Source organism: Typopeltis vanoorti, chromosome 13 (assembly GCF_054136105.1).
Source record: "Typopeltis vanoorti isolate ZY-2024b chromosome 13, IOZ_Tvanoo_1.0, whole genome shotgun sequence".
Taxonomy (NCBI): domain Eukaryota; kingdom Metazoa; phylum Arthropoda; class Arachnida; order Uropygi; family Thelyphonidae; genus Typopeltis; species Typopeltis vanoorti.
The window spans coordinates 49,828,115-49,840,133 of record NC_143561.1 but is presented as its reverse complement, the minus strand read 5'-3'; the positions used below and the strand labels follow the sequence as shown (position 1 = coordinate 49,840,133).

The window sequence follows — 12,019 nt, the reverse complement described above, 5'->3', positions numbered from 1 at the left end:
ATAGACTTAGGAAGTGGCCATGAAAAAGAAGAAAGCATATTGAAAGTTCCTAGAAAGCAAGTCAGTATATGGTCTGAGAAAACAGAGGAAAATATAAGAAAATGAAGCAACATGAAAAAAAAAAGTAGCTAAACAAGTGTCATAGTAAGAATATAGCAGATAAATATCATGAAAAATGTCAAAATGTTTGGAGGGTATTGAAAAAGCTTAGAAATGAAGGAATGAGTAGTCTAAAAGGAATCAAAGATGATAAAGGTGATATGAAAACTGAAAATATCTGGAGTAACTACATTGAACAATTGCTTAATGAAACAAGTAGTGATATCACAGCATTAGAAAACACTAAACAGGAAAACAACTAAACATATAGGTTCGTAAGCTACGAAGGAGTTTAAAATGTAAATAACTTTATTGATTTTTAATTTTTTCATTTTATTTTTTCAGGTATTCGAAGGATCTTTTGAGAAATTAATCACGCAAAAGTTCACAAACCAACAATGAACCAAAATCACGCAATTTTGTGATTATCTGCAATAATTTTGCAAAGATCTGCAAGTAACAGGCCATCACATTCTTCAGACCTGAAAGCTCCAGACTTCTTCCTATGGGGATTACTTGAAGGAAAAGGTATATGTGAACAAGCCTCAGATATTCCACAGCTGAAGAACATTCATGCAGAAATTAGTGCACTGCATTTAACATTTAACAGCTGTCATGTCTAGAAAGGGCCCATCTTTGTGAAGCTGAAAATGGAAGGCTTTTCACAACTAATAAAAAAAATCTCCAGATTCTGTGTTTCATTATAACAAAAATAAATAAATAAATAAAAATAATTATAAATAAAAAAGTTATTAAATGCTTAAATCCTTTCCTTTGTGACTTATGGGCCACCCTGTATATATACAGTCAAATTTGATTATAGCAAGCACAAGGAGACCAACAAACGTTCCTTGTTATAACCATCACTCACTATATAAGCGATCAGTTAAATCTCCCACTATTTTTTTTTAATTCTTAATAATTCAAGAAAAGAAAAACAGAAATATAAGAGAGAGAAAAAATAATGTAATTACATACCTAGATATTATTTGTAAGAATATGCTTATTTATATAAACTACTGAAGATTTTAAAGCTACTTTATTTTATTTGTAAAAAGTTTAATTTATTAAATCCTGTTGTGGATTGCACCATTGTGAATAAGTTTTAAACTATTAAATCTTGTCTGCTGTGCCAATTGTAAAAATAGTGTCCGAGTGGATTCTATAGTGAATTCTAAGCACACAAGTAAGATCCCAGATATATGTGATTTGCCTATGACAATTTGCTATCATTTCTCGAATTTCAATCTTAAACTTCAACAATAAGTTCACTGATTGATAAACGTACAAAAACGCAAAGTACAAAAATGAAAAACAGTTTAATAATAGTAAACCATGTTAAAAGAAATTTACAATATTTTGAAATTTAATTACAACTTAAAATCTAAGAAGATAATTAACTACTGTCTGATCACAGATGTGAGAACCTTGGCTGGCATAATGCCAAGAAGAGTCAATTCATGTTGAAGGGGGAGAAAGGAATAAGGCAATGTACAAATTTGTCACCAACACACGACATCATGTACTTTATACATAAAATTTTCCAACTGTTGTGCAAGCCACTTTAAATTCTAAAATTTTCGTAAAAGAAAAGCTAATTTTCTGACATATAATAATAAACACTCACCATTGATTACCCTATTATCGGAATAGATTTGCACTCTGCCATGGACAGAGGTGTCAAGAGGTTTCGCATCTTTTGTCAGACAGTAATTATTACACTTTATCTGGTTTTTGGGCTCAAAATTATACCAGCTAAAAAGAACATTGTCTCTTAACTGCGTCTGGCCCTCTCTTCAAAGAAAGTTTCTTTATTTTTTTGGAGGAAACATTTCCTCTCCTGAAACCTACTTTTATCTTGGAAATAAATGTAGATTTTCTACTCTTAGAGATACAAAAAGTTCTGACTTGGCAATAAAAGCTTCAAATTTGAACAGTGTCTAATATTCCTTCTTTAGTGGCTTCTAAAAAAATCCCACCTAAGTATTGCTCCTTTCCACTTTATTCTTCAAGATTCACAATCTTTTCTCTTCCTGGATGAAAAATTCTCAAGGAAAAATTATTGTATTCTCCAAAACAGCCAGTAAAACATTACTTCACTAATGAAAACTTGAATATCCAATAAACATTTCTCTTCTTATATGAGAAACTTCATTTATCAAGTTCCAAAGTTCCCATAATTATCTTCAACAACTTTTATTCCAGTTACTTATGTAACATAACAGCTAAATAACTTTTAAAACATCTTTCTTTCTAAAAGACCACTACTAATGGAACTTTTTCCTAGTTCCAAAAACTCTTCCATATCACTCATATCTGTATCTCTCTCTCTCTCTCTCACACACACACACACACACAGCTCTCTTCAGCTGTTTACTTAGTTAACATGTTCTTTACACTCACAATGCTCTAGAACACATTACTTCCGGTTCTGCTTCAATTGTGAAGTAAGGGAAACTGCTGCCATTACACATTATTTTCATGGTGCTTTGCTTGAAAGTGGTAAAAATTCATTTCAGTCAACTAAGTAAGTCTTGTCAATTTATATATTTTAAACATACACAAACATTAAACTATAACACTTATTTTGGACAAACTAACAGGCAAATCTTCTATATTCACTTCACAAAATGTTAGCACTACACAAACACAATATATTAACTACATGACTACTTATAAATGACAAATCAGTTTTGCTTTTCTACATAATATAAATGCACTAACGATGGAAACTAGTAATCTGAAAAGGAAATTTAAGTTTACACTAATATACAAATAAAATTCTGTAAAACATCTGTATGGATATACTGATGGTCTACATTAATATACACTTAATACTAAGCACTTTATTTCTCTGAAATTAAAAATGCTAATCAATAATAAACATGATTTCAATTATACAGCCAATCATTGTTATATGTAAAAGCATCATGTCCAAATTGTTCAACAAATTTTTCCACTTGACCTTTCAAGATTGAACCATCTATTAAGAATCCAGCATTTTTTTGTGAAGTGAACCATCAAAGCAATGTTTCATCGACATTTGTAAGCTCGCACTTTCTCAATTTTTTGTATTTCAGTTATGTTGTTTGTTGAAAAGGACAAAGAAAACTTTTTACACACTTTGACATTTTTTGCGAACCGAGAGACACCTTCTTTTATTAGACATGTTTCTGATTTTATAGTCATGACAGTGTTTAGGTAGAGTGAAGGAGGAGGGTCAGAGGCTAAACACTGGAGAGGTAGGTAGAATGGAGATGGTTCCCAAGGGCAAGATTAAATAATAAACTGGCCTGTAATCCAATGCAGGTGGTCATAAAAGCTATGTCACTCTCTTTCATTTTTCTCTATTCGATGAATTGGGTATTCCAAGAACTACCTGAGAAATATCTTATTCCAACAGATGAGAGTGCCGAGACAGTCATATAATCTACTGGCTTTTATTGTTTCTGCAATTCCATAGTTATTTAGCTCTATTCCTAAATACTTCATCATACTAACTTTTCAATTATTTTCTCTTTGATTTCTAATTTACAACTTATGAGTTCACTAGCAACTATCATGGTTTTAGTTTTTTCTGATGATATCTTCATCTTTCTTTTCTGCTAGTAAGATGTTATCAGCATATCCAGTTTTATTTTTTTTTTTGTGTTTTAATTATTTCATCCATCAATAAATTAAATAAAATTGGACTTAACTTGGATCCAATTCTTGTAAAGGTGTCCAATTCCTTTGTTCATTTTAATTTCCTCTATCTGTCCTTGTTCTGTATTTATCATCTTCCTTCTTCCCTCTTTTACCTTGCAGAGTCGAGGGTTTTATTAATCATCGAACCTCAAGACATTCACAGGATAAGGTGGTCAGCCCTACACCCCAGTGTATCCTATGTCCGTAGTGTTGAGTTCTCAAGGCCGGTTTGCCTGCTTTGCAGGATGAAAAACCCCATGATAAACTGGGGGGGAAAAACCCTACTGTCCATGCCCAAGACCGGCTAACTTGGCTATGGCTGAGGAAGATCCTTCAGCTCTTCACGTCACCGACAGGAATCGAACCTAGGACACTACTTCCCTAGGCATATGGTTGCAAAGTGCACAGCCACTAGGCTAACTGGGTTAGGGTTCTGTATTTACTATAGAACTTATCTGTGTATATATATTCTCGATTAGTTTGAAAGTTGTTTTGGTATTTCTCTTATTTTTAATGTGGTTATTATGTCTTTTAACTGAATTCTATCAAATGCTTTGGTTAAATTCAAAAAATGTAAACAGGTTTATTGTATTCCAATGATTTTTCTATCATTTGCTTTAATACAAATATTGCATCTATCTATCTATCATCTATCTAAATCATTGTTGCTCATCAGTTAATTAGATTTATCCCTTTATAGTTCTCTGGATATGTCCTGTCTCCTTTTTTGAACATAAGTATTGTTAGGTACTTTCAAGTCAGCTGGCATTTTTCCTTCTCTAAATATTGTATTTAGAATATCACATAATTCATTGCTTTCACATCATGTTTTTAATAGTTCTTTTTGTATCTTACTTATCCCAAATGATTTTCTATTTTTTAAACTTCAGTAACTACATCAGATTTACCAAAAATCAGGCAGATAGTCATTTTCAGACCATTAGCTTAACAGCTATAAACTAGTATTTAAATCCAGCCCTAGAAGATGCCATAACAGGAAGCTTTTGATAAAATTCTGAACTGTTCTCATAGATGGCTGTTGCTGCCTTTGTGTTCTATGACAAGAACACCACAAGAACAAAATAAATTATCATATTTATTTTGTTCTTGTGGTGTTAGTAGGGTTAAATAACTAAAATGTACATATACAGTAAGGCCTGTGTAGCTCATTGCAAATGGTGCTTGCACACTCTGTACTAAGTCGTCCGAAGGTAGACTTAAGTTCAAGTCTAGTCGCTGATTGGAGGAACTTTTTCTAAGCCCTTCCTTGACTGGTTCCCGAGTTAGTCAATCTCTGGCATGGACAAGTGAGTTTTCCTCCTGGAAACTCGGGTGTTTTGTCTCATAAACTCAGAAAATCTACCGTAGAACCCACATTATTTCAGGCAGTAGCACATCCTGTTAGGATTAGGCACCAAGAAATGGCAGCACTTGTTTGCCCATCTCTTCATCAGTTGCCACCTATAATTAGCGATAGTCATGGACCAGCTATCTCTAATTGGCTACCAGTGGCGATTGAACCGTCCACTAGTCTCCAACAGATAGATAAGGTTAAAAGGCTTCGCTTACATCCTTTAATGGGATAAAAGGTGTTAGCTGATTATTCTGAACATTATATAGATTAACTGAGTTGTGTGTATATAAAAGAGATTCTCTAACCAATTAAATTTTCTGCTAGTCCAAGCAAATAACTGTTAATATTCTATAGCAAATATGTTATCTGATGAAGGATCAGATCAGAAAGGTTTAGTCTCTAAACCTTTCTGTCAATGCATAAACTGGGAAAGTTACATAAAACCAATTACAATCAAGAAAACAGACTGAACATATTTCCTGTGTTCAGGTTTTGAAATTCTAAATATAGTTGTGACTTAGTGATATGAAAATTCTTATTTAACAACCAAAGAGGATGGAAATTAAAGTTTCTTATACCATTGAGAACAACATGAAATTTTCTGTTTACTTTCTTCTTCTTCTTGGGTAGATTTAATAGGATTGAAGCAAAAAAAAAAAAAACTAAATGTTGAAATGTATTACTGATCATCAAAACAAAGTAAAATTATATATAGTCATAAATGCTTACTTCATAAGCTGTTGAAACTTCCTGAAACTTCTTCGCTGCTTCAGGATCTCCTTTATTTGTGTCAGGATGGTATTTTTTAGCAAGCTAAAGAGATAAAAATTAATTTTAATTTTATTACATCTTATATAGAACCCTAATCAGTAAACTGGAGCAGATGGGGATAGATATAGGGTTGGTGAGATGGATAGGAGGGTGGTTGAAAGGGAGATACCAGAGAGTGGTTTATTCAGGAGTGGAGTCTAAAAGACGGCTTGTGACTAGTGGAGTGCCACAGGGCACTGTTCTTGGACCACTGCTTTTCAATTTGTTCATCAATGATACAGGAAAGGATTTGAGAGGAAGTGTTCACTTGTTTGCTGATGATGCAAAGTTGGGTAGAGCAATTATGAGTGCACAGGATGTCAAAATTTTACAGGATGATTTGGATAGTTTGGAGGACTGGGCTAGGAAAAATGGATGTCAATTTAATGTGCCAAAGTGTAAGGTTATGCACTTTGGGGTGAAAAGAATAGCAGCAGTATATCGCATTGGTGGAACCGTACTCCAGGAGATTGATGAGGCCAGGGATTTGGGAGTGTTGGTGGATAGGAAATTGAAGTTTAGGGGCCACATTGCAAAAGTGACTAAAACAGCTCACCAAATCACTTGGCTTCTGAAAAATACTTTAACATGCAGAGACAAACAAGTTGTTGTTCCTCTGTATCGAGCCTTGATAAGACCCCATCTGGACTACTGTGCCCAGTTATGGGCACCAGGGTTTCTTCGTGATGGGGAGGAAGTGGAGAGGATCCAGAGACGAGTGACCAAGATGATAGCAGGTCTGTGGAATGAACCTTATGAGAATAGGTTGAAGATTTGTGGGTTGCAGAAATTGGTCGATAGGCAAAGGAGGGGTGATATGATTGAGACATTCAAATTACTGAAGGGTTTCTATAAGATTGATCCAGAAGATATTTTTGAAAATATGACTGGTGGTGGGAGGACTAGAGGCCATGAATGGAAGCTGGGCAAGAGCGTGGTTGACAAGGGTGTTAGAGCTAGGTTTTTTACTTGGAGAGTAGTGAATGAGCTTCCAGAGTCTGTTGTGGGTGCTACAACCGTGAATGAGTTCAAGGCAAGGTATGATAGATACTGTGTGAATGTCAAATAGTTGTTCTTGACATGATGTTAGGGCCTCCCTCGATGAGTCTGTCGACTCCATGGAGTTGCCCAGAACAATAATAATAATAATAATATTATAATAAGTGAATATATATATTTAGAAGAATGGTAAATGCATGTGTAAATATTTCTACTATATTATTATGTAATTGCATAATAAAATAGCAGGAATGTTTACAGCAGTTTTAGCCATGGATTACAGCAGTTGCTGTAATCCATGACTAAAAATTTATTAATAAACCTGTATAATAATATAATATGATTAAACTCATCAAAGGTAAGTATGAATTTTTAAATAAAGAAGAAAAAAAATTATAATCCATAACCATATACAATTTAAGAAACAGAAAAATAACAGAACCCAAAGTAAAGAACAGTAAAGAAACATTGCTTCCTGCTTTTAGGGAATAAGTATAAGGTATGTGTGAAATGCTCCTTGTATTCTTCAAATGTGTGAAACACATTAAACCTAATACAAAAAGGAAGGTGTGCTTAAGGGTCAAAGCTGTATAACTGAGAGGAGACTTCCACATAGCCTTTAAAGGAATGTGGAGAACCGACCAAGGCTTCTGACCTAATGTCCAATCCTCACCTTCTCGTGGTGCACCCTGTTGGGTATCTACTTGGATACTGAACGGACGAGGATGGGCTGGCAATTTGGGATTTACCAAATTGTATTCTTATTGGTTAAACCAAAATAAAAAAATGATGGTACAACATGACAAAATTTCATGCCGGCTGGGGCGTCGCCTGGTTAAACAAGGCCTTTTCGCCAGGGAACCAGGGCGAGCAGCAAAAAGTCAGCTACTGGAACAAATCTGAAAACAAACCCCAACTCAACATCACCAGATTTAAAGATCGGTACTATCAATGTAAGAAAACTGAATGGCAAAAAAATGGAGCTAGCTGAGGAATTAGATAAATACCAGATTGACATAATAGGGGTGACTGAAACAAAAAAGACAAAAACTGGAGAGATCTTTCTGAGCAATAAATACAAAATGTTATATTCAGGCAATTACACTCAAGGAAAAGAAGGAGTAGCCATAGTATTCAACACAAAATATGAGGCTAATCTTCTTGAATGGCAGTCAATCTCAAGTAGAGTAATGTGGGCAAATATGAGAATGGGGAACTGGACAATGAGACTTATTTGTGCCTATGGTCCCACAGAAGGTTCCACTAAGGTAGAAATGGAGGATTTTTTGAGGCTTTAGAAAAAGCAACTGACACAATGAAAAAGGAAAAGTTGGTCCTTCTTGGTGACCTAAATAGCAGAGTAGGAAATGATTGTGAGACATACAAAAAATATTTTGGGAAAATTTGGAGAAAAGAGCAAAGCTAATAATAATGGCAAATATCTGTTGGATTTCTGCTCAGGACATGGATTGGTTATTACTAACACCATGTGCCAACATAAGAATGTGCACAAATTCACATGGAGAGAAGAGGCTAGGAATAAGAAAAGTCTCATTGACTATGTTATTGTTGATAGTGATGTTTTCTCCCTGGTGCAGGACACCAGAGTTTACAAAGGATTTGAAATTGGAAGTGATCACTATTTAGTCTTGAGCAGGATAAAATTGAATTTTATATTGATGTGAACTGTAGAACTCTTGGATGTGAACTGTAGACTAAAATACACAAAGATTATTGAAAAAAAAATGAAAGAGTTTGAGAACAGGAATCAAACCTTGGAGATTCAGTGGCAAACTCTAAAGAAAACATTGATTGATTCTGCCAGAGAGGCATGTGGTGAAGTTGTCTGCAAGGATAAAAAAATCAGAACCCCCTGGTGGACACAGGAAGTTAAAGAGGCAGTGAAGGAAAAGAAGAAAGCATATCAAAAGTTCCTGGAAAATAAGTCAGCTTGTGCTCTTAGAGAATACAGAGACAAATGCAAGAATGCAAAACACTGTGTAAAATTAGCTAAACAAAAGTCATGGGACGACTTTGGCAAGAATATAGAAAATAAATATCAAGAAGGTGGCAAAATATTCTGGAGGTTGTTGAAAAAGCTTAGGAATGGAGGAAAGAGTGCTGTAAAAGGAGTTACAGATGAAAAAGGTGACATGAAAACGGGAGAAAAAGATATCCTTGAAGTATGGAGTAATTACTTTGAAAAACTGCTAAATGAAACAAGCAGTGATGACAGCACAGTGGTAAAAAACACTGACCAGTCATAAAGGCAGGAATACATATCCATACTTGAAGTAGAAAAAGCCATCAAAGGCTTGAAATGTGGAAAGGCAGCTGGAGTGGATGATATTCGACCAGAAATGCTGAAGTATGGTGGAATCAGATCCTTACAGTGGCTGCACTGCATAGTTCAGAAAGCCCGGACAGAGGGACGAATTCCCGATGATTGGAGTAGAGTTCTCATAGTACCCATATATAAAAAGGAAAATAAAACCGAATGTGAGAATTACAGAGGCATTTCCCTACTGAGTGTTCCTGGCAAGATCTATGCAAGTATACTTGAGAAACGGTTGAGAAGAATTGTGGAAGAAAAGCTTGGTGAAGAACAAGCTGGATTCAGGCCAAACAGAGGCAGTCAAGGTCAGATCTTCACTTTACAACAAATAGTCGAGAAAGCATGGGAATATAACAAAGATCTGTATTTAAGTTTTGTCGATTTGGAAAAGGCATATGATAAGGTGCCAAGAGAGCAGCTATTCAATACGCTGCAGTTATATGGTGTCAATGGGGCATTATATCAAGCAATACTTAGTCTTTATTTGAGTTGTAAGTCAGTAGTTAGAATTGAAGGAAGTACAGGAAGATGGTTTAATGTTAAATCTGGTGTGAGACAAGGATGTACATTATCCCCTCTGTTATTCATTATCTATATGGATCACATTATGAAGGAAAGTGGTATTAAACATGATATCAAAATTGGAGATGTTAATGTCAGCTCTTTGCTTTATGCGGATGATGTTATACTTCTAAATAAATCCGCTACAAGTCTGCAAGATTCTCTGACTAAATTGAATAGCTGTTGTAATAGATATGGTATGAAGGTCAGCAATAAAAAGACAAAGACAATGAAAATAGGCAGAATCATTGAAAATGTCAACTGTGTTGTGAATGGAGAACCTGTGGAACAAGTAAAACATTTCAGCTACTTAGGCACGATTTTTAGTGAAGATGGTAAATTAAATATAGAAATAGACAACAGAATCAGCAAAGCTGGTATGGTGGGAAGTCAATTGAATAAATTCATATGGAATAAGAGAGAAATTAGTCAGAACACTAAATTAGCTGTATACAAGACAGTGTTCAAACCAGTTTTAACTTATGGATCTGAGAGCTGGGTCAGAAGTAAAACACTTGACCAAAGACTAGAGACCGCAGATATGAGAGTCCTGAGAAATATTATAGGCGTGAACAGATGGCATCAATGGCAATATCATATTAAAAACGAGGGATATTAGAAAGAACTTGACATTGTCAGCATCCAGGAATGCGTTAGCAGAGCTAATCTCAGGTGGTATGGTCACCTAAACAGAATTGTTCGAGGAAAGATTAGCAAAACAAGTGTTCTCTGGCAGGAAAACAACCCAGAGGAAGACCAAGATATAGGTGGATTGATACGGTACAAAGTGCCTTAGACGATAGAAATATAAGATCTGATAATGTTGGAGTCTTGACAAGTAACAGACTGATTTGGAGGAAAATTGTAGATAGGAAGTTAGTAATGATATAATTTTTTCATGTAGTACTATCATATCCTGTACACCTCTTGTGGGTACATGGCAGGAATTTGATGATGATGATGATGACAAAAAGGAAGGTAAATTGTCATGCACCAGTATAACATATGAATCCCTACAGGAAGAATATATTCCACTGACAAATGTTTTATGGAAAGCACAGTTATTCCTGAATGACAGAGGATAGCAGTATGTCCTTAATGTAAAACTCAAAACTTTGGGTATAATACTAAAATGTAAGAGACTTATTATAAAGTCCTCAACAAAATCTGCTTGAAACACTTAAGAAATGGACTTACAAGATGGCTGCTAATAACTTGTACTAACTACACATCACTCAGCATTAAAATAACCGGACACACATAACGTCTTTATGGCAAATACATGCTGGAACATCAAGTTCTAAAGATGATGAATGAAAGTACTGATGACTGTCACTTATTATGGATCTCTTAACAGAATGCCACTTACAAATTATCCAATTACAAAATAAATTCACATTTTGTAATTTTACACATCTTTTTTATTCAAAAAAGATGTGTAAAATAACATACAATAAAAATAATTAACATAACCTCATTATGGCAAATACATGCTGAAACATCAAGTTCTAAAGATGATGAATGAAAGTACTGATGACTGTCACTTATCATGGATCTCTTAACAAAATGCCATTTACAAATTATCCAATTACAAAATAAATTATTCAAAAAGGATGTGTAAAATAATATGCAATAAAATAATTAACATAACTGTAAAATGCACATGTGCAAGCTACTTGCAAATATATGACTGGTGCTTAAAATATACAGATCTCATTCTAGTACTGTGTCACATATATATACACACACACACACACACACACAGGCAGTCCCTGGGTTATGGATGAGATACGTTCCCGAGAACGTCTTTAAGTCGGATTTGTATGTAACTTGGATCCCTGATGAACAGCACATATATGGTAATGATAATAATAATACTCCTGTACTGTAATGATAAGTTACAGAAACTATTGTGCTTTTTTTTAATTCAAACAAACAGAACAAACTCATACAAAAAGTTAAGATAGGAGAAATTTCAAAAAAGAATATTAAAGGTTGCATCAATGTCTTGCTTACTGGAAGGGCATTTCTGAGACAAGAAGGTAGGCTAACATTAATCGGAAGATGATGATGATGGAGACGGTGCTAGAAAGGATGGCCCTGGTGCTGGAGAATCAGGATTTGATTCTGTTGCTGGAGAAGGGGAGCTTACCACTGAAGTCGGTTTCTTGAAA

At 34.7% G+C, this 12,019-nt stretch overlaps 1 protein-coding gene across 2 annotated transcripts in view; it reads right to left on the bottom strand.

Annotated features, from left to right (window-relative positions):
• LOC150100138 (dnaJ homolog l(2)tid, mitochondrial-like) overlaps positions 1 to 12,019 on the bottom strand; it is a 149,140-nt gene that overhangs the window by 118,036 nt on the left and 19,085 nt on the right. For both annotated transcript variants that reach the window (XM_090402825.1, XM_090402824.1), the window contains exon 3: positions 5,870 to 5,953. In XM_090402825.1, coding sequence (XP_090258951.1) covers positions 5,870 to 5,953 — 84 coding nt within the window. The remainder of the gene's footprint in view (positions 1 to 5,869; positions 5,954 to 12,019) is intronic.